The sequence below is a fragment of the Lipotes vexillifer genome, unplaced genomic scaffold, assembly GCF_000442215.2.
Source record: "Lipotes vexillifer unplaced genomic scaffold, Lipotes_vexillifer_v1.1 scaffold215, whole genome shotgun sequence".
Classification (NCBI taxonomy): domain Eukaryota; kingdom Metazoa; phylum Chordata; class Mammalia; order Artiodactyla; family Lipotidae; genus Lipotes; species Lipotes vexillifer.
The window spans coordinates 1,200,723-1,225,148 of record NW_006776544.1 but is presented as its reverse complement, the minus strand read 5'-3'; the positions used below and the strand labels follow the sequence as shown (position 1 = coordinate 1,225,148).

The 24,426-nt window shown below is 36.5% G+C and overlaps 1 protein-coding gene across 1 annotated transcript in view; it reads right to left on the bottom strand.

Annotated features, from left to right (window-relative positions):
* Positions 1–1,774: 1,774 nt before the first annotated feature.
* Positions 1,775–24,426, bottom strand: part of ZNF280C (zinc finger protein 280C) — a 43,887-nt gene continuing 21,235 nt past the window's right edge. The window contains exons 9-17 of the mRNA XM_007450487.1: positions 23,014–23,171; positions 22,237–22,337; positions 21,319–21,465; positions 15,495–15,626; positions 11,387–11,682; positions 10,778–10,918; positions 6,187–6,249; positions 2,220–2,338; positions 1,775–1,815 (exon numbers count right to left, since the gene is read on the bottom strand). Of these exons, the coding sequence (XP_007450549.1) occupies positions 1,775–1,815; positions 2,220–2,338; positions 6,187–6,249; positions 10,778–10,918; positions 11,387–11,682; positions 15,495–15,626; positions 21,319–21,465; positions 22,237–22,337; positions 23,014–23,171 (1,198 nt within the window). The remainder of the gene's footprint in view (positions 1,816–2,219; positions 2,339–6,186; positions 6,250–10,777; positions 10,919–11,386; positions 11,683–15,494; positions 15,627–21,318; positions 21,466–22,236; positions 22,338–23,013; positions 23,172–24,426) is intronic.

Sequence of the window (24,426 nt, the reverse complement as noted above, 5' to 3'; positions counted from 1 at the left end):
GTAATAACATCAAAACTGTTCAGCAAATCTATATTCAATGTAACCAAAATAAACAAACACCAAATAAAAAAAAATATACATCTATATATATATGGGCAAGAAACAAGTGCAGTTTTTGGTCCCAATATTTTCTGGATATATTATCTTTATCCAAAGGAGTTACATTAATGGCTAAGAAGACATTATGTGTTAGATGTACAGAAAATGTAACTTTAAAATTTGTTTTAAGGTCTGTAGGAAGTGTTTTTTTGCCAATTCTTTATGTCTTTGACCTCACAATCACTAAGATAATGTTAATGATAGTCCCAAGATAGACAGAGAATACAATAATGTCTAATGGTCTAAACAATTACCAAATTAAGAAGCTACCAATAGGTAGCTACACAAAATCTGTGGAGAATTGTAAGGATTTTGGGGGGAGTTATTAATGAAACAAAACAAACACAAAAGAAGTTTTAAAGAAAAGAAGTAAAAGAGGACATGACAAAATGGACATTAATAAATTTGGTGAAGACAACATAAAAGCAAGATAACAAAATTAAATTAGACTTAAAAAAAATTGAATATTAGTATTGCTGAAAACTCCTAGGGTTTAACTTTAACACTGGATAAAACTTTAAATGACAGTAAAAATCACTAACTTTAACTTTAGAAATTTGTTTCCCAAGAACATGGAAATAACCTTGGTTCCCTACATAACCAGTTTTTATATTCCTTGGACTGCATGCATGCTAGAGAAAGATTAAAGGGCAGCAGCCAAAATGATTAAACTTCAACTTGGATGTTGAAGCATTGATCTGATGGGCTTTTTTCTTGGTCAGAATCAACCCTTAAGCTTAAGATCAAGAACCAAAGCCCACAGGGGGAAGTTGTGCTCAATTTGGTGGGCCTTGAGGTCATCTCTGGCCACATTAGCATCAGTCTTATGGGAGGCCAGTCATGAAGGAAGGGACTCTCCCTAAGATCTGATTTCTTAAGGCCACAACCTAGAGGAGGTCTCACAGTCAAACAATTCACATTCCTTGGAAAGAGAGAACAGGCATCAGATGTGTCCATCGAAGGGGGACACTGACCAGGAGTACCCTGGACTTTTTTTGAAATTTCTGTGTTGCTTCTGCATCTGAAAAATATGAAAAATAGAACAATGACAGACAAGGAATGAGGAAAAAGACAGCTATCTGACCTAAAATTGTCAAGACTTATAAGAAATTAACTAAGAAACCAGACAAAACAGACAAAAAAAAGATGAACAGTCACATCTTTTGGAATGCAATATTCTGAAAGCAAGTATAGCAGAGAAAAACACAAATTATTTTAAGCAAAGCAAGGAAAGACCATAGCAACAAAAGTTATTTTTGAAGAGAGCCAACTGGAGAGAAAAACATATGTTAAGATATGTTAACCTGACACAAAGATAAGGTGGAATAAGACTCTAGTGCCATCTGAAAGCTGAAAAGAGCTGAATAATGAGAACTAGTGTCATGAACTTGGCTGTTTAACCACCTTCGTATGAGAAAACACTTCAGAACTTTGAACTTAGGAAACTGCCTTTGTGTAAGAAAACACTTCAGAACTTTGAACTTAGGAAATTCCAACTTGTCTTGCACCAGGTTGCACGAGCTCCATAGAGCAGGAATCTATTTCAACAAGCGGCTTTAAAAACAAAAACAAAAACAAAATACTTTAATATTTTTCATTTCTATTAATGATACATTTAAAAAATGCAACAGTGCTAAAATCCATCAAAGAAAAATGCACTAAATGAATATTAAACTTACACAGAAGTGGGTCCAGAAGCTGAGATACTTCCAGGAACTGAAATTAGAAGAGTTTTACATTTAAAGTAGAATATATGAGGAATGAAAAGGGGAAAGGGGGGGAAGGGATAAATTAGGAGTTTGGGATTAGCAGATACAAACTACTATATATAAAACAGATAAACAACAAGGTCCCACTGTATAGCACAGGGAACTATATTCAATATCTTGTAATAAACTATAGTGGAAAAGAATCTATGTGTATGTGTATAACTGAATCACTTTGCTGTACACCAGAGACTAACACAACACTGTAAATCAACTCTATTTCAATAAAAAAAAATTCTTAAAGAATATATGAGAAATGAAACTATCATTTTAATATGTAAGAGCCGTATTGTGGCTGATCAAAAACACTGGAATAAGTATCAGAAATCCAAAGTAACACAATTACATACGTACCATTCTCTATTATAACTTGGCAAGTATGAGTTTTACGTTGACTTAAGTGTTTAGCCATAAGATCTAAACCAGAAGAATCAGTTAGGAAATCACATTTAAGGCACACCAGAGTAATGCCCCTATGAAAAAAAGAAGACAGAAAGAAAAGGTTTTTATCTTCTATGAAAATCCATATACAAGTTCAATCATTATTTTTCCATGTAATAACTTGTTTTTTATGTATCATGATCACCATTTGCAAATTTTGTTATATAAACCCGATATATATGAAATGGTATAACCATGTCTCTAGAAAATGGCATAGCCATGTCTAAATTATGCTAGCATTTAGTACTCTATAAGCTTGTTCCCTCTCATGCCGGTTTCCAAAAGATATGAGTGAAGAGAACTAAAGCCCAGTCATGACTCCACTAACTTATATAACTTGTGCAAGGTACAATCTTTCCATGCCTTTGCCCATGTGCAAAGCAAGGCTACAATATTCATCCACTCAACACACATTTTCTGAGAACCTTCGTTACATACTCTGTACTACTAGGTCTTATGGATACAAGAGTGAACAAAAAAGGATACACTCTTGTGAAGTCTACAATCTAATGTCCTATTTAACTGATGATAAAGTCAGAAAAGAAAGGAGGCCTTAAAAATAAATCATGCAGGGAGTTTCAAGATGGCGGAAGAGTAAGAAGTAGAGATCAGCTTCCTCCCCACAAATACATCAGAAATTCATCTACCTGTGGAACAACTCCTACAGAACACCTACTGAACGCTGGCAGAAGACCTCAGACCTCCCAAAAGGCAAAAAACTCCCCATGTACCTGGGTAGGGCAAAAGAAAAAAAAGAGACAAAAGAATAGGGACTGGACCTGCACCAGTGGGAGGGAGCTGTGAAGGAGGAAAGGTGTCCACACACTAGAAGCCCCTTCGCGGGCGGGAGACTGCGGGTGGCGGAGAGGGGAAGCTTCGGAGCCACGGAGGAGCGCAGCCACAGGGCAAAGCGGAGATTCCCACACAGAGGATCGGTGCCGACCAGCACTCACCAGTCCGAGAGGCTTGTCTGCTCACCCGCCAGGGCGGGTGGGGCTGGGAGCTGAGGCTCAGGCTTTGGTCGGAGCGCAGGGAGAGGACTGGGGTTGGCAGCGTGAACACAACCTGAAGGGGGCTAGTGCACCACGGCTAGCCGGGAGGGAGTCCGGGAAAAAGTCTGGAGCTGTCTCTTTTTGAATTATGGTTTTCTCAGGGTATATACCCAGTAGTGGGATTGCTGGGTCATATGGTAGTTATATTTTTAGTTTTTTAAGGAGCCTTCATACTGTTCTCCATAGTGGCTGTATCAATTTACATTCCCACCAACAATTCAAGAGGGTTCCCTTTCAGAGCCCATATTCTTAAATGTGACATGACACCACCTCGCCACCTTAACCCAGGTTATCTTATTAAATCAGTGTTAACTACTGCAATAGTCTTAACCAGTCTATGTGTCTCATGTAGCTACAATTCACCTTGTATACTCCTCCAAATTGATCTTCTTTCAGTACCCTTGATTCTACACAAAACTGCAATGGCTTTCCCAACATCCTCAAATTAAAATTAAGTCCAAATTCCCCAGCCTTTTTCAAGGATTCCACATTCTGCATCTCAGCTCAAAACCATTTCCCCAGACTCTGAACTTAATGCTATGTTATATGAACTTCATGCTCCATTCAAACTGTACTACTTGCCATTCATTGTGTATGCCTTCTGTTTTCCTGTCTACATTTTTATTCATACTATTTCTTCCAACTAAAATGCCCTGTGCCTCTTCTTGTAAGTAGAAACCTTTCTTTCTTTTGAAATCAGTAACTCTCATTGCACTTATTACAAACCTCCTTGCATTAATTTCTGTAGTTATTTATGTTCACACCTTACTGTAAATGGTACATTCCTTGAAGGTTGGTACCAAGCCTTCTTCATCACTGTCATCTTTATAGCACTTGCTACACTGTGTTATACATAATAGATGTACAATAAATAGTTAAATAATGAACACTGCATTTTAACAAAATATTAATTACAAAATTTATTTTGTAAAATTACAAGTATGAAACCTCCCATACACAGAAAATAACCACTTTTCTGTTTAAATTTGAGATCCACCCAAGGTAAGAAAAAAGCACCTCAGATCTTTAAAGTCATACAGTTAATTTAAGAACCAAGCACACAACTGTGTTTGACAATAGTGAGGTAAAAATCAAATTAAATTCTCATCTTTACAAATCCTTTTCATTACTATAAAAATTTTTAGTACAGGTTAATACCTAAATATAGTTTATTAGAATCTTCTAATGCCTTGAATTTAGTAATATTTTAAAAATAGCACTAATATATTTTTAAAATGGAATCAAACTTTCCTCTGCCTATGAGCTATTTGTCTATCGTCCACATACTCCACATGTCACTTTCAATATTAATTTACTCAACAAATATTTATGGAATGCCTATCATGTGCCAGGCACTATTCAATGCCCAGCAAATGTCTGGCATAGCTCAGTATCTGAACTACATACATTCTAGTCAGAAGATATAGACAATAAACAAGAGGGTGAAATACACAATATACAATACATTGAATAGTAAAAAGCTGCCATGAAGTAAAAACAAAGCAAGAAAGGGAAGAGAGGGAGTGCTGGAGGTGGGGCCTGGGGAAAGGATGCTACTTTATTATTATTAATTTTTATTTTTATTTTATTTTTTTCAGTACACGGGCCTCTCACTGTTGTGGCCTCTCCCGTTGTGGAGCACAGGCTCCGGACACGCAGGTTCAGTGGCCATGGCTCACAGGCCTAGCCGCTCGGCAGCATGTAGGATCCTCCTAGACTGGGGCACGAACCCGTGTCCCCTGCATCAGCAGGTGGACTCTCAACCACTGCGCCACCAGGGAAGGCCGGATGCTACTTTAAATGGGGCGGTCCAGGTAAGGCTCACTCATTGGAGGAGAGACCTAAAGGAGCTACCTAAAGGTAGCTACCATGGGAGCTAGCTACCCATACAGATATCTGGGGAAGAGGAAATGAGGCAAAAGGAATAATAAAATACAAAGGTCCTGAGACACAGCATCCCCTCTTCTACTTTTCCACTAACCCAAAGCATCAAAACAACTATTGGCTAAACTTAAGTCTATGTCTTAGCCTCCTGCTACAAAGATCTTGATACTGGTATTTCAAATAGCAATGAGAACATGAACAAAATAATTAAACAAAGGAATATGGAGTGAAAAGGAATTAGAAGAATATGAAAAAATGGTTCTTAGTGGATTCTGAGCTAAGTGTGTGTGGTATAACCAAAATGAATTATCAATGCCTTTAGAAATGTTCACAACAATTCCTCTGAACAGTAAACAAGTTGTGTACTTTTATTTCAAAAATAAAAAAGCCCCAAGGATTATGAAGGCTATATATTGATCACAACCAAAGTAGTGTTAGTCATTTTACTAGGTATCTTAAAAGTCTTTTAAATTTTCAAATATTACTGGAGAGCCTTATTTTTTAAATTTTATAATGCAAATTCATGAAAGTTTCACCTTAATGCCTGACATCACTGAAACAAGTTTAGCTAGAGAATATAGGCAATCCCCTCTTTGAGGTAAGGATATAAAGTACAGAACTCTATTATGTCTAGTAGCAATCACTTCATTTTCCAAACTAGGCACTCCAGCATCAGGTTTAAAAGCTACTATAATTTTTCAGTAGAGAGAATGAAAAAAGATCGAGTAGGGCTTCCCTGGTGGCGCAGTGGTTGAGTCCACCTGCCGATGCAGGGGACACGGGTTCATGCCCTGGTCCGGGAAGATCCCGCATACTGCGGAGCGGCTGGGCCCGTGAGCCATGGCCACTGAGCCTGCGCATCCAGAGCCTGTGCTCCACAACGGGAGAGGCCACAACAGTGAGAGGCCCGCGTACCGAGAAAAAAAAAAAGATCGAGTAGTTACCTGAGAGTTCCAGAATGCTTCTTAAAAATATAAAACCGTTTAGTTGGCTGGTTGCTATGAGAGCTGGAGAGACAAGAGACAAATGAGATTTTATTATACAATAAGTCATTAATTAATTTTATGATCAGTTTTCAAGACTATGCTTAGTTTCTTCGTTTTGAATAAAAGACCATGATTTAAATTATAAAACTCTATTAGCATCTCTGGTTAATTCAAGATTTTTATCTTACGTTTCATTTTCCCTGTGTGTTTTCAAACAACATATTTCCCTGAGAATAATCTTAAATGATCATACCTCACCATTATAAAAAAAAAACCTTTAGAGTTAAAAATGCAAAGAGCATCAAATTAAGTTTTTCAACTGTTAAGAGTTGAGAACAACTTAAAAGGTATGGCTAATAATGTATTTTGCTATAATATAAATTGTCATGAATAATAATTATTACTTTCTAATCTTGATATACTTAGCCCAGGGGACCAACCTGAATGATCCTGGAAGTAAATGTTTCTTGGGCTAAATGACATTACTTACCATCAGTAAAATGAAACATTTAAAGAATCTTTTGCAATTACTAGGAGAGCTTTTAAAGAACGCGAATTAAAAGCAGAGCTCATGAGTTAAAACAATACCTTCTCTCCGCACAGAACAGAAAACCACTAACCAAATTTTGCAGCCAATGCTAATAGCTTTTATACTCCCTTTTAAACTGATAAGGAAAGCTTTCCTGTATTAGAAAGTCAGGCAGAATTAGCTGGGATTAGTGTAGCACAGTATTACTCAAACTGTGGTCCATAGACCAGCAGCGTCCATATCACCTGGGAGCTTATTAGGAATACAAAGTCAGCTCCCACTCCAGACTTACTGAATGTAATCTCTGGTGGTGGAGCCCAGAAATCAGTTTCAACAAGTTTTTCAGATGACTCTTATGCAAGATAAAGTTTGAAAAGTACTAGCCCTAGCTTGCACTGACAGACCCAAACCAGACAACACATCAAGTCAATGGTTACCCTTAGACACACAGTAACTATCATCAGCATACCATGTATACATGGGAAAAGAATGGCTACCTATAATCCCAAGAAAAAATCCTCAGAATAGGTGCTATGGTGAATACAAAGAACTGCTCTCTCAAGTAGGTAAGACAGACATGTATTTAATATGAGGCAGAATAGCTGAGTAGTACAGAACTCAAAGAAACAACTGATTCCTACGAGTGGCTGTGGTGATCAGATACTTCACAGAAGGTAAAATGAAAGGGAAGGAGAAGGGCATTCCAAAGGATTAAGGAAAAGTCACTTTAGATATTGAATATGGGACAAACTATACATTGGGGAAGATTAATTAATCTGGGAGGCTTGACTTCTGTATGATTACAGGGTTGGTATGGGCTGAGAATAACCTCTGAGAAAATGAAGCTTCTGTATGTACAGAGCTTAATCCTATGACAAAAGTCCACACGGGTCGGAGTGAGGGTATCCAATTAATGGGGAGGTACTTGAGGCAACCAGGGAAGCAAGGCACCAGTGAAGTAGGGGAAACAGAAGAGAGAGCTTCAAGGCCCTTAGAAGAGTAAAAGTGGAAGATTTCAGTTCTGTGTGAGGCTAACGATGAGTAAGCAATCAGTGTGCGTGATGACAATGCAGTGCAGGGTTGGGGCTAACTGGAAATTAGAAAAAGACTATGAAGGAAGCCTGGAGCCAATTGGGAATATTTTGGGATAGAATGGGGTTAGAGGTCCTACAGGACAGCTGAGGAGCCTATGGAAAATGGGAAAGGAGAGGACAGAATGATCCATGGGTTTAAAAAACACCAAAGATAATTTCCAATTTAATCTCTTGGAAATTAGGGGCAGAATTAAAGCCCCACTGGGGCAGCCATGTATTAGGCACAGAATAAGAGACCAGCATTCTCCCCAGCAGTATACTGAGAGAAAGGTTGGCTGTGGTCTGGTTTGGAACAACTGAGGTATGGGTGCAGAACCACTGCAGTAGTTGTGAGGCAGAGTGGTAAATTACAGAAGATGGACTTTCAGGAAGCCATGATGAACGGTGGCAGATCAAGAGAACTCCATAGGCTTCAGAAACTTAAAGTGTATTATTTCCAGGTGATGCTCCACATTTATGGAAATAATGCGTGGAGACATACTGAGCTTAAAGGGTATTGGGGTGATAAGAGTTTGGACCCTAGACAGACAAAAATGTTTGACTTATTTGTGTCCTGTATAAATGCCAGTGAGTTAAAGGTGAAAATATCTATCAAATAGAGATGAAGAGTTGGATCTCAGGAAAACTCAGCACTGAAATTGGAGGATTTACCGTTGAAAGGTAAAACATAAAACTCTGAGAGTGGCTGAAGTACCAAGAAAAGAAACGTAAAGAGGCAAGAAGAGCTGAAGAAAGAAAAGGTAATGAAATAGAGGAGTAGCAAACAAGAAAAAAATGGTGGTAATAGTTTAAGAGAAGTTGAGAAGAGTTTCAAAAGTGAGTGATCGGGCTTCCCTGGTGGCGCAGTGCTTGAGAGTCCGCCTGCCGATGCAGGAGACGCGGGTTCGTGCCCCGTTTCGGGAAGATCCCACATGCCGCGGAGCGGCTGGGCCCGTGAGCCATGGCCACTGAGCCTGCGCGTCCGGAGCCTGAAAAAAAAAAAAAAAAAAAAAAGTGAGTGATCAAAAGTATCAAATACTCTAAAGAAGTCATGGAGGAGTAAGAATGAAAAGCAGTGAGTACACTGAGTGACTAGGACATGACTGATAACCTTCAAAGGGGCAGCTTGAACTGACAGATGGGAGTGATACTCAAATTACAAAGGGTAAAGAAATGACAAGATAGTAAAGAATACTCTACAAATGTTGACAGTAAAAGGAAGATAAGAAAATATGCAAAGTAAAGGCAAATCTCCCTCATCCTAAAAAAAAAGAATACCTGAAAATATTTGCAGGCAGAAGGAATGTGGTAGAGAGAAAAATGAAATGAAGGTGTATAGGATTATGGAGGAAATGGAGGAGATGAGGGGCAGGATTAACTTTGAAAAAGAGGACATATCTTCTTCTGAGATTAATGTTTGGATGAAGGAAAACAAAAACAAGGTAGAAAGAGGTTAACCTTGGGAAAAATGAAAAGGATGACCTCTGAGTAATTAGTAGGCAAGGTTAACAACTGAGAGATTAGAATAAAATCTTGAAGGTACTGAAAAGGATTTAAACATGTTGTAGACAAAAACAAAGATATTTTTAAAAAGACAGGACCACATTAAAGTTAAAGATCAGGAATTCAGAGCTGACTGAATCAAGCAGTTTGGTGGTCTAGAATTGAGCATAGAGAAAGATCAAAAAGGATAAGAGAGTCAAGGATAGCAAGGTTAAGCATGATTGAAGATGTAAAGGATTCTAGAACAAAAAACAAAGCAACATTCAAAACAGATGAACTTGAGGGTGAAGTTGACTATACAATTGGATTGGTGATGCTGGACTGGAAAGAGGGGTCAAGACTGAAAGTCCTGGGGTAATGAGATTTCAAAACGAATGAATATTGTATATGATGAGGTAAAATGGGATGGTGGTAAAGAAGGGGGTACAACACCTCAGAGGTGGATGTGAAGTGCTGGCAACACGATGACAGGCTGATCATCAAGGGGAAAAAAAAACCTGAGAGCTAAGTTCTGAAGGCATTAAAAAATGTGGGCAAATCCTTGCAAGTGGTAGTTAACTATGACCATAAAGTAATGTAGAGGTCTTGTTATGATTTGCAAGAAAACCACTTTTATTGGTTGTACCTTATTTCTGACTGAAAATAAATGGAACTACCTCAATCTGAATAATCAACTTAGTATATTTATATCTGAATAATTTTTGTCTATTAAAAAAAATCTATCCCGAAGGCATAAAGTACCAATGAGGTTCAAATGAAAGTAATGTGGGCTCTGAAGTCTTTCTCTAGCAATAGAGTACATGGTAGGTGCTCAAATAATGTAAATAGAATTGATATATGAAAAGAAATTCCAACAGTAACGTCATGACCGGAATATCCCTGTACTCTCTCATTTCACATTCATGAATGCAAAGATAGATGACTTGAAAGACAAATGGACAGACAGATGGATGAGAGAGAGTGCGAGAGAGTGAGAATGTGAGCACCGATGATGTTCCTAGCGTCTCTGACAAAGCTGAAGTCTCTAAAAGTTGACTGCTTTGAAGTGGATAACACTCACGTGGTTACATGTATTTATTTGATAAATATTTTGGAAAAATTTAAAATTTTATGGACCACTTTTTGAAAGACTTTGAAAAATAATTTCCCTAACAAACCTACTCTAATTTCATTAGTCTAACTGTTCTTAAAATTTTTGTTCCACTAATTTCATGAGTTATTATGCTGGAAAACAGTACTGGGTAATATCCTAGAAGTTCCCTGTTGCTAGATCTTTTTAGATCCTTGATGTGACAAACTGGCTTTGTTTTCAAAAACCAAATATCTAAATATTAAAAACGCATGAGAAATATTAAAAAAAAATAAAACAAACATAAAAAAAAACCCCAAAAAACCAAATATCTTGAATGGCAGTTTTGACGGGCAGTGTACATGTTTAACTCACCTCACCATATGGTTTATAAAGGCTTTGTTGCAGTTTGTTTTGTATCTGCAAAAATTACAGTGGATATATATTGAAAAGTGGCTTGCAAAATCTTTTATTTTGGAACGACACTCAATGCACTTGTGAACTCCCCGAAGACACCTTAAGGAGACAGGAAAAAATGATAAAAATATATTGTAAAACAAAAAAATATGGTAAAGCCTTATTAATGCTTTATTAATTGAAGCCAAGATGTTTAAATTAAATCTTTAAATAGAGACTTATAATTTGAAAATCTGCTTGGAAACAACAAGCTAGAATAAGTAAAAAATCTAATACCAGTAATGTTTCCTTAGAATAAAAAGGATCACGTTAACAATTCAACTATCACAAGATATAAGCATAAAATATAAGATTAGTGTAAAAGATGACAATTATACAATAAACTCAGTAATTCAAGTTCTGTTCAGCAGTTGTAAAAAGTACCTTTTTATTATCTTCTTGGCCTACATGCCAGAAAAGTGATTATCATGTAAATGTGCATATCTAGTGATATGCTAAGCTATATTAAAATAACCTTTAATATTTAATATTAAATTAGGATTGTATATCAGGAATAAAAGATATTACCTTAAGTTCTTCAAAGCTATGCCGATTTTATTCTTCTTGTTGCACTCTTTCTTTTGCTTGTAATAGGTTTTTGTTTTATATTCAACTACATCTCTACCTTGATTACTTGCAGTGGACGTAGTTGCATAAGACTTTCTTGTCTTATATTTACTTTCATAAGGTTTTGTAGGATTTTCAGCAGTTTTACTTGTAGACTTTGAAGGTGAGACCTGAAGAGAAGAAGTGCTTGGAGTATTCTTGGAAGATGTAGTTGATGGACTTGAACGAACAGGTCCAACTGAAGCTCGAATAGTAACCTATAAAAATGAAGGCAATATATATTTTTAGAAAATTAAGCATCACATTAATATTAAAAAGATCAAACATTATGCAGGCCATAATTGGTTTTTGACAAGGATGCCAAAACAATTCAGTGAGGGAAACAATAGTATTATCAACAAATGGTGCTGGGACAACTGGATATCTACATGCAAAAGAATGAATTTGGACCCCTACCTCATACTAAATACAAAAATTAACTCAAAATGTATCAAAGACCAGACTGTAAGAGCTAAAACTATAAAACTCTTAGAAGAAAACATAGGAGTAAATCTTCATGACCTTGGGTTAGGCAATGATTTCTTAAATATGATACTGAAAGCACAAGCAACCAAAGAAAGAATAGATAAATGGACTTGGTAAAAATTAAAACTTTTGTGCTTCGAAGGACACCATTAAGAAAGTTAAAAGATAACCACAGAATGAGAGAAAATATTTGCAAATCATATCTCTAATAAGGGACTTGTATATAGAATATATAAAGAACTCTTACAACTCAATAAAAAGACAAATAACCCAATTAACAAATGGGCAAATGATCTGAATAGACATTTCTTCAAAGAAGATATACACATGAAATAAGCACATGAAAAGATGCTCAACATCATTAGTCATTAAGGAAATGCAAATCAAAACTCCAGTAATGTATCACCTCAGACCAACTAAATGACTATAATGAAAAAGACAGGTAGCAGCACGTGTTGACAGGATGTGGAGAAACTGCAGCCCTCATATATTGCTGGTGGGAATGTACAGTGGTGCAGTACCTTTGGAAAACAGTTTGGCAGTTCTTCAAAATGTTAAACATAAGAGTTATTATATAATCCTAGTGTTCCACTCCTAGCAATTCCACTCAAGAGAAATGTACACACAGAAACTTGTACATGAATTTTCATGAGAGCATTATTCATTACAGCCAAAAAGTGGAAACAACTCAAATGCTCATCAACTTATGAGTGAATAAATAAAATATGGAATATCCATACAATGGAATAATATTCAGCCATAAAAAAGAATAAAGTACTGATACACAAGTACTAATATAGCCTTAAAAAGGAACAAAGTACTGATACAAGCTACAATATGGATGAACCTCAGAAACATTATGCTAAGTGAAAGAAACCAGTCATAAAAGACCACATATTGTATGATTCCATTTGTATGAAATGTCCAGAATAGGAAAACCCACAGGGATGGAAAACAGATTAAAGTTTGCCTGTTGCTGGTGGAGGGGAAATTGGGAGTGACTACTAATGGATATGGGGTCTCTTTAGGGGGTGATAAAATGTTCTAAAATAGATTGTAGTGATGTTTTCACAACTCTGTGAATATGCTAAAAATGCTAAAAACCCCTGAATTTTGTACTTTAAATGGGTGAATCGTATGGTATATGAATTACATGTCAATAAAGCTGTTACCAAAAAAAAATCACTGCAATACAAAAAGTTAAACATCAGAGTATAAACTACAATCAGGTAAGTCTCGCACTTATTCTAAATGGTCATACCAATTAAATGAAATTTACCCTCAGTATTTATTTACTGTTGTAATACTAGTTTTGTATTGATAGCGTTTATATGTTAACACAGAGAGTAATGGGTCAGAAGAAAACATTCCATGGCTATTTTATGTTCTGATATAACTAACTAGCTTTGGCAAATATAAAGATCAAAATTTAAATCTCAAATCCTGAAATAACTCTGGAAAGGCATGCATTACTCTTTGGTAACTATAAGACAGATCTCCAGAATCGCTGTTAACACCTGAAACTTATATAATATTGTACATCAACTATACCTCAATTAAAAACAATAATGCACCCCCCAAAAAAAACCAGATCTCCAGTAAATGTGACCTTCTCTCTCTGGGGGTTCTTTGGGCAAAGGTTACTGCGGAGGTTACATCAATTCATCATACAGCATGGAGAATTTAATAATATTCAGAATTTTCTTAGAGGGAACTAATATAAAATTTCTAATTTAATATTCAGAAAAAGAAATGTTTGATTATACCCATTGGTTGATAATGAAAAACAGTCACCTACATATTTGGTATCATACAAAAAGCACTGAACTAGGAGTCAAAAGACCTGAGGTTAAATTTCAGTACTACCTCTTCCTAGCCATATGACCTTGAGTAAGTAACTTAACCTCTCTAAGCCTCATCTGTAATATGGGAATAATACCTGCCTTCTCTACCTCACTGGTTTGCTACAGGGATTAAATAATAGAATGTATGAAAAAGCACATGGAAAGCTTAATTCTGAAGTGCTAACAAGACATTTAGCCTCATTTATTAATAATATCATAATTATAGTATACTAATTATTACTATTATTGTTAATAAGGGAAGATACGAGAGAGGATTGCACTGCTTATGTTAGTATTCTGCGTGTCTTGTTCCAGCATGGAATGAATGGACTACAGGGAAGGATACTGGATAGCTTCTCTCCCTCTAGAGCTTCAGAGCATTGCTTTACATTATTTTAATGAACTCAAATAGCAGACATACTCACATCAAAGTTTATTACTCAAATATAAGTACTAAATGTTTGGGAATTATTTCACGTTGGATTGTGCATCCCTCTACTGGAGCAAATAGTCAAAAGCTGACTTTACATAAAAGAAGTCAAAGAAAACAGATGTACATAAGGCAGAGGGAAAATGAAATTTGTCATCAGATGTGTTTGCTCACTTAACAGTGCAATGCTAATTAAGAGAATTTGCTTCTCTAACAGTTGACTCAGTAATACCAATTTCAACAAACTACGGCATTCAAGGCATTATGACAGATGTTGGAGACACAAAGATAAACATGATTCCTCACCAGCTGAAGCAGACATGTACGCTGCCAAGTGGAAAAGCTCAAAAACAGACTATAGAATACTTTTTTTTAAGTTAAGTATTTTTTAAAATTAATAAATTAATTAATTTTTTTTGCTGCGTTGGGTCTTTGTTGCTGTGCGGGCTTTCTCTAGTTGCGGCGAGCGGGGGCTACTCTTCGTTGAGGTGCGTGGGCTTCTCAATGCGGTGGCTTCTCTTGTTGTGGAGCACGGGCTCTTAGGTGTGTGGGCTTCAGTAATTGTGGCTCACGGGCTCTAGAGCGTGGGGTCAGTAGCTGTGGCGCATAGGCTTAGCTGCTCTGCGGCATGTGGGATCTTTCCGGACCAGGGCTTGAACGCGTGCCCCCTGCATTGGCAGGCAGATTCTTAACCACTGCGCCACCAGGGAAGTCCCCAGACTATAGAATATTGAAACAACACAATGACTCAGTCTACAGTTAATATAGTTGCACTCACTGCAAAGGAATATGCTCCAATATAGCACATTTCAATCAACTCAAAAAACAATGGATAGGGCTTCTGCCTGCCAATGCAGGGGACACGGGTTCGAGCCCTGGTCCAGGAAGATCCCACATGCCGCGGAGCAACTGGGCCCGTGAGCCACAGCTACTGAGCCTGAGCGTCTGGAGCCTGTGCTCCACAACACGAGAGGCTCCGACAGTGAGAGGCCCGCACACCGCGATGAAGAGTGGCCTCCACTCGCTGCAACTAGAGAAAGCCCTCACACAGAAATGAAGACCCAACACAGCCAAATAAATAAATTAATTAATTAAAAAAAAACAATGGATAAAAATTTTTCTTTCCAAGCATAAGAATGATAAAACCTAAAATTAAAATTTTAATGACAACCAGAAGTCAATTTTTAATATTATATTGAATAGATTAAAACAGGCAGGGGTTTATTCCTATTATCATACAATGTTAAAATACAACATATTTAAAACTCACTTTTGTACCAGGAGGCAATCCTTCTAGCTCTTTAGGCTTTATAAATGTCCGATGCTGGGTCCTGTGATCCAGTTTCTCTTTGTAGGTCAAAAATTGTAGTCTGCATTTTGTACAACGATGAACTCCTTTCTTCTGTTTACAATAAATATTAGAAATAATATTAGAAAATAATTTCTACCACCACAAATCCCGAGGCCTGAAATTGCTCTTAATTCTAATAGCTAAAGAATTTTAAAACCAGAATTTTACCACATCCTATCATAAGTAATTCCAAAATATTTCATTTTTTACAAATACTTCTTGCATTAGTATTTGAGTTTCAAAAGTATTTGTTATCATACAGGCAATCAATATGATAATTATATCAATTAGATTACAATGGGACAAGTCCTATACTATTTGTAGTGTGAGTTTACTTAATTATTAATTTGAAGTATAAACTATTCAAACATATGATATCAATGAAAATGAGCTATATTATACTTTTATTCTTGGAAAGATCAAATAATTTTTGTTATTTCCATTTGTTTCATAAGTTGGTAACATAAATTGAACTTTCTAAAACCAAACAAATTTAACCAGACACTCCCAAGAAAGTTATGCTATAGAAATGGTTGTATATGTCAGTGTTTGTCCAACAGAACTTTAAACAGTGATGATAATGTACTATACTGCACTGTCTGATATGGTATCCACTGCCACATGTGGTTATTGAGTGCTTGAAATGTGGCAAGTACAACAGAGAAATCGATTTTAAAATTTCATTTAATTTTAATTTTAAATTAATTTAAATTTAAATAGACGCATGTGGCTAGTGACTGATATTGGACGGCATGGTTACAGAAGCATAAATCAGAACAACTGATCTGAATTTACTATTTGAGAACCCCTTGACTATGTTCCTTCTGAAACCTGGTCATATTATTACTCTATTAATAGGAAACAGGACCGAAGAGAGATGTAAGGCACTTGGCTCATAGCTAGTTAGTGTTCTTTCTATTACATACTAGCAACTGCAGTTTTTTTGTATATGCTGTCATCAATTAAAATATGTATTGTACATCCATCTCTAAATTTGGAACAACGTACAAATATAAAAATGTTTTCTCTAAAGCTGTATCTCCACAGGTTCATCACTATTTGCATTTAAAACACAAATAAACATTTAGGAAAAATCAAATGAGGTAACATACATTAAAGTACCTAGCCATTACTGGTGCACAGCAGGCATTTGATAAATAAAAATTCCTTACAAAGTTCAAAGCAATAGGTAAATATAATGTACTTGTATTACTATTTTAGTTTCATCTTAAGAAGTATGGTTAATTGGATCATATCATAGGTACAGCCAACATAAACAGATTCACCTATATGTACTCAAGAGAGGGGAAAGAGGAGGAAAAAAAAACTCAGTCAAGAAGCTGATAGCAAGGTAACATGACAGAAAGTTCCCCAGATTTAGGTCCCAGAAATCTTTTCTCATCCAGTTTCATGACTTTAAATAGTATTCATCAAACTGCCTACTCAACATCATTACTTGATATCTAACATGCACTTCAAATCAACATGGACAAAATTAAACTCTAGATTTTCCGCCATCCACCCTTAAAAAAAATCTGTTCCTTCCCTAGTCTTCCCAATATCTCAATATATGGGAACATCATTCTTGCAGCTGCTCAGGACGAAGGAACTTGGTCACTCTTAACTCTTTCTCTCACACCCCACTGATAAAACCTTTCAGCTCTACCTTCAAAAGCATAATCTTTCCACTTGTCATCACCTCCGACCACTGCCACCAGATGAGTCCAAGCCACTCTCCCGCACTCTCACAACAGCCTCCTACCTTCTTGTTTCCACTCTTCCCTCCCAACAGTCTCCTCCCTTCTTGTTTCCCCTCTTTCCTCCCAACAGTCTGTTCTCTCCATAGCAGCCAGAATAATCTCTCACATGCCTAAACACTCTAATGGCTTCCCATAACACTCCAAAATCCTGACTGTGGCTTACAAGGCCATATACTATCTTCCCCGCACTCTACTGCTACAACCTCATCTCCTACTACTCTTCCTCCCACTTGTTTACCATGCTCCAGCCACATTGGCCTCCTTGTTGCTTCTTGAAGATCTAGATATACGCTCACCTCACTGCCTACTTACTGTTCCCTCTGCCTGGAACATTCGCTCCCAGATAGCCACATGGCTTAATCCCTTATTTCCTCTGGAGAGACTTCTTTGACCACCCCACATAAAAAAACAGAAGCTACTCTTTCACCTCCTAAGCCCTGGCATTCCCTATCCTCATGTATTTCCTCCCTATGGTACTTATTACCAGCTGGCATACAGATACATTCAGACATAATACATATTCTCATTCTCTCACCCACCTGCCACTATAATGCAAATTCCAGAGAGCACAAACTTTGTTTTGCTCACTTCTGTAAAACAGTCCCTGGCATATATTAAACAGTAAATAAATATCTGTTTAATAACCAGTAAGGCAGGCAGCAAGAGACTGACAGAGAGTGCACATGAGAAGCAAGCACAATTAAACTAGTCCAAAATGTCTGCCATTCCATTCAATGAGCATTTGCTCAGAGCCCTGAGATGGGGACATTAACCTACTATTCCCTTAGATGGACTCAAGTCTTTCATATCTCTCTTATGCATGTATACCTGTGATGTGCTGAGAATAATACAGTACGTTTTTAAAATAACATGATGTTCAACCAAAAAAATGGTGACCTATTCCAAGGATAGAGAAAAAAATTGTGTTGAACTTTTTGACAAGGATACTGTATCTTTTGGGTGATTTGAGGGTTTTCAAGGCTAATTCTGACTCTCTGTAATATCTGCCTTTAGACCTAATGTCAGTGAAGAATGACTCTGTGGTAAAAGCTTGGGCCCTAGGTCAGTTTTTGCCTCTGCCAACTATTAGAGAATGTGACGCTGGGCAAGGTAACTTACTTTCTATAAAGCTTTGTTTCCTTATCTATGAAATGGAAATGATCGCATACCTGCTTTGTAGAGTGGTTGTAAGGATCAGACAAGATAATGCAAGTAAAAGCACTAGTGGCTGTCGTACAGCAAGTGATTAGTATACGTTAACTGCTTGTTATTACTATAAAGATCTAATGAGGCTATTTAACACATCTGAAATGCTTCATCCTTTCTTAAAAGTTGTACAAACTGTACTGTTAGCTCTGAAATCACTCAATACATAATAATCTATTCTTTTAAGGAAAAGGTTACAACCAAAGTCTTTAAAAAGAGTAAAATGAGCCACAGACTCAACAATTCTTATGGTCTAAAATTGCCCTAATATCATCTCAATTACAAGCTTATAATCTTGCTCAGCTATGGTTTTTGAGTCTTTTGTGAACAATTATATACAAACTGAGAGTCTTTCCCCTACTGATTACTGACTGCCTACCTCTTAGGTACTCCAAACTTACAAAAAAATTGGGCACCCATGGTGTGTCAGTAGTCCCAAGACTACTCTCCGGTTTGATGATTCAATAGAAGGACTTATAGGGCTTAAAAGCTGTTATACTGACAGCTATGACTTATTACAGTGACAGGATACAGAACAGGATTAATAAAGGAAAGAAGTGCCTTGGGTGAAGTCTGGAGGATACTGGCACCAGTTTCCAAGTGCCCTCTCCCAGTGGAGTTGCATAGGACATGCTCATCAATCCCCCAGCAACTAACTGCAGCAACAGGCATGAAGTTTTTTGGTTTTGTTTTGTGTTGTTTTATTTTGTTTTCCAGGGAAGCTCTCTTTGAGTCTTAGAGTCCAGGTTTTTCATGGGGTTCAGTCACCAAATCTTCAGACTCCAGAAGAAAAGCAGGCATTCACCATAATCATATTTTTGCACAAGATCTAGAAAAGCTGGTACCACATGGCTCAAGGTTCCAGGCATGTAAAACACTCATCAATGAATAACAAAGGCTCAGTTTCCAGAGTTAGCCAAGGGCTAGTTATGTAAGTAGACTCTTCTGAAAACGTGCATATTTGAGCAACTCAGACCTGCTGGGTTAACGCTTTCCTATATACGTGGCAAGTTAAGACATACAACTCACTGTATGAAGAGTGACTACAGATCAGGTTAAACCATTTAGGAGATACAGTCCACATAGCAAGCCCATCTGTCTCTTTCTTACCTTTCTAAGCATCTATTACTCCCTCCACATCTACACCTCACTCTGGAGCTTAGTAAAGCACAAGAGAAAGAATTATGTTAAAAGCTTCATAATAAAATAGAGCTACTGCTTTAAATCTCGTTCGTTCTTTCAAAATCAAAGGTCAAAGGATGAAATATAGAGCACCAAGATCAGTGTTTCAAAAACTCTATTCCTCAAGAAATGTTAATATGTATTGTGCAAATAAAGGATTCAATGGTCAAATAAGTTTTGGGAAAAACGTATACAATATCACTTGCTTGGAGATTTATGATCTTTAAAGCATTTTTTAGCATGTTAAAAGCTCTGAAAAATCCTATAAAAAATAAACAAAAAACTATTCATTTTGTAAGTGCAGCTATTTACTGAATTTCTTTTTCCAGGAACAATTTTAGAGTAGAACATCTAGTTGACATCTGATGGAACATGGGGGAAACTCTAGAATAGAAAGATTTTGCCAGAGTTTAACAGTGAAGTGACATACCAGGATAAAAAAATAAGCATGTTGCCATAACATAGGTGATCTTGAATGTATTTGGATATTCTATATTTATGATTTTTTCCAATTAACAACTATAAGTTGATTTCATGATTATCTAATGACTGGAACTGAAAGCAATGTTAGCACAAGTGCTGAATAAAATGGCCATGATAACGCATTCAATAATAAGGAAATGTAATGAGCTGATCAGTGAGGAGGCAAAACCTGATTACATAATCAGATTCAGTAAATTCATTGACTTCTGATTTTGGCAAATGTATGACTGCTCTTTCAAGCACTCAAGAATAGGCTCACTGTTTTATCAAGTTTTCAGCCGAAATAAAGGATGGTCTAATTGTGTCAGAAAAAGAACCAGCAAGAATAAAATGAAAATTCAAGGGAAAGGTGCAAGCACTAGTACTGATATTCCAGAAATTACAAAAGCAGAACTGGTAAAAGTCATCTAAGAAACAAGTTATAACCTAAACACTGTTCTTTGGCATAGTTCACATATCTAGAAATGTGTCATTGCTGTTTCCTTTGTCACTGGCTGCTACAAGAGACCATCCTGGATCACTGATGACAACCACATGTCTTCTCATAATAAAAAGTGGGCTAGAGAATTCCCTGGAGGGCCAGTGGTTAGGACTCTGCGCTTCCACTGCAGGGGCCACTGGTTTGATCCCTGGTCAGGGAACTGGGATCCACAAGCCGTGAGGGGGTGGGGGGAAAGGTGGACTAGAAAGTGGAGATAAAGTTTGAAGAGAAAGAGGAAAACAGAAGATTGTGAATCCTCAATCTTATCTTCCTTAGTTCAAACTTATCCTTTTCCCTGCTCTTTAAAATCATTCCCATTCTCACCACTCTTAAACCCTTGAAATGTCCAATGTAAATATTCCACTCATCTTTCCTCTTCCCCTCCACACTAGGCTCCTATTTGTACCTACCTTTCAGAATTTTCACTATCCATGAGCTTCATCATCACCAGGAAGCAGACAAGGAGAAGAAGTGGAAGTTTCACAAGTATTTCAGCATAAATTATAAATTAATGGTGTCATTTGGGACAACTTTGCTTTCCTTCTAGAACAAATCTAACCAATGTTCTAAGTTTATATGTATAACCTTTTCACTAAGACAAAATGAACAAATAAGAACTGCTAAATCTCACCTGATGCTTCATATAATGATTCATGTAGGGGGTTGCCATTCTACTAACTTTGAGGCAAAATGGACATAGCAAGTTCTTAGTATTTTCATGGGATGCTCTAAAATGAGTTTCTACATCAGAAAATGTTGATGATCTAAACTGGCAAACCTAGAAATATAAAGAAGATTTAATTTAACTTGAAAATTTATAACCGATATGCAATTATATCAAAGTAGCCACAATAAGTCATCTGTTTAGAGTAACATGATGTACTACTAATTCAGCTCTGCTGCCTATACAACCAAGGATCCTGATACTGCAAGTAATACAGATAATCTCTGAAGCAGAAAAGTTGTCTTTCAAAGTTTAGGGATATATTTCTAAACATCAGTAGATTCCCTTCTTTTCAGATCTACTATCCCCCATCCCCATCCTGACTTGAATTTTCAAAGTCTGACACCTCTTGACCTATAAAGTTTTTCCTGTTACATCAAATGAGGATTCTCTTCTTTGGATTTTAAATAGCATCCAGGCTGTAACAGAGGCAATTTATCTTTATCTTGCTATCTTACTGGGGACCACTTGAAATTCTGGAAAAATACTGGCCCCAAAGCCTTTAGTTGAGTTCCCCGTAACTAACAGTATTTCCGATTTCTCTAACATGTCTATATTCTTCCCTACAGGGTAAGAAAGTCAATATGTTTGTCTTTCTCCAGCAGGGCTTTTTGTTTGTCTAGCAGAGGGGTTAGCAAACTATGGCCCACAGGTCAAATCCAACCCACCACCCACACATACATGAGTTAAACCAAGAGTTTCAACTATTGAAGAGGGTCTTCATTTTAGTAATTTATTTTTATTTAAAAAAAAAACAAAAGAACAATACTATTTCATGGCATGTGAAAATTAAACAACTAAATACACAATAAAATGTGTGTGTACCTGGCAAACATATGGCATTTCACCGGGTTTATGAGTGTCCTTCATATGTTGTAAAAGATTATGTTCTGTTTCAAATGATAATTCACAGATTTTACAAATAGCTGAAAGTGGAAAAAAACACATTACATCATTTTAAGGATGTATAAATCAAAGATTCAGTTTGCACATCCGTAACAACAGCAACAACAAGTAATAATAGTGGTGATGGTGGTTCCAACAATTCTACTGTGGTTAACTTTGTAACGCTGTTCTAAGGACTTTACTTAGTATTAGCTTGTTTCATTCTCATACCATCACTGAGAGCTGTACTGTTAATTTTTATCCCCATTTTTCAGATGAGGAACCTGAGGCACAGAAAGATTAATTAACTTGACTGACATCTCACAGCTGTATTAAGAGGCAGAGCTGGGATTTGAATCCAAGCTAACTCCAGACTCTGTGATTTTAACTATCACTGCAGTTACTTTTCTTATTAGAGTGTACATGAAGACCATTAATTTTATATTTGCGAACCAGGGAATCTGAGTTTTTTAATTTACTTCCTACATACAATGCATAAGTTATGCCAAGGAAGTTTCAATTTACAAGGGGGACTTCAATTTTAGTAAGTAATTTTACTGAAAAATTTATACAAGTTAAAATATGCTTTCAACTTTGCCCCCAAATTACAAAATCTATTTCTTATTCTTATTTTTCCATCAGAATTCTTAAGGATTCCTCATAGGTTAGATAATCAAAATCATTAATGTTCAGGATTTTGATAAAATTGTGACTTACTAGAAAACTCATGGGGAGTGTGTGTGCTCTCAATGTGACACTGCAGCTGGAATGGTGTGGGATACTGACGGTAGCAGTGCTGGCAGGTGGTGTGGTTTTCCCAGCTCTCAGTGTTCTGCTTCTCAAGTTCCAAATGGTGTTTCATGTGGTTCATAAACCTATAAATGATTGTTAACAGGTTCAAATATTCAAATGTATAACCAAAGACAAATCTCACAAATAAGTATCTGAACCTAAATGTTAAAAATGCAGTTGTATTACTCAAAATAACACCTCTAAAGCCACATAGTCCTCTGGAAAAGTGTGCAATTCAAATGATCACTTTCATTAAGTGCATCAGTGAACATTCTTCTTTGCATCTTTGTTTTAAAATAATCCATTAATATAGTTAATACGAAATACTGCTAATTTGCTTCTTCACCATTATTTCAGATTAAAATTTTTTTGTAAAGAAAAACAGCAGGCTTCTTTTCCATACATGAAATACTATTTACATTTTAAAATAAAATACTTAAAGGAAACTCTACCGCCAAGAGCAGCTACAGAATCATGAGAGAAATCTTTTGACGGCCTTGTGATATACAATAGCTTTCAGCTGCTTAAAAGACAAATTGTTAGTATTTTTATTTGTGTCTTGGTTTCTACATGCATGTAATAGCAATTTTAATACCTATAATTACAAGAATCTTTTATTTAATGATACAGGTTTACTGTTAGCACAAACAGTTCATTTTAACTCACAGACTGTGCCCTTTGTAGCACAGTCCATTTTTCAGTTCTACATTCTGCTATGTCAGATTCCCTAAAAGGCTTCTTATGAGAAGGAACTATGACCTTTATGGCAGAGAGTACAATATAAACAGGCATATCTATTTCAAATGGCTTACTGAAATGTTTTACTGAATTTCAAAGTAAAGTTATTTAATCAAAATTACAATCTCAAGTCTGGGTCAAATATTAATAGCTAGTCACTATGAGTCCCTAAAGGAAATAATCTTGAAGTAATAATGTCAGCAACGTAGGCAGCACTATTACAGAGGTTTTAACATTTATCTCTTCACACCTCCAAAACACCACTTATCTTTAGAGCTGCTTATGGTACACTTTGAAATATCTTTTTTCCTCCTTTCATTTTAATATTATCTCTATTAAAATCTATTTAAAAATCCTAGTCTTGCCTAAATATTTACATATAAAGGTCATGAGCCATTAACCTTTCAGCTCACAACTTTAGTAAAATTTATTTGTATAAAATAATCTGTTAACTAGCTATCTCTCAGTTATTACCCTGCCCCCATCAGCAGCTCACACTTCTTAAACCTGTAGATGGAGATGTGGAAAAAAAGGAAACCCCTCACAAGGCTATTCTCAGAATAAAATAATCCTAACTGGTTTTGGTGACACTCGATGTAG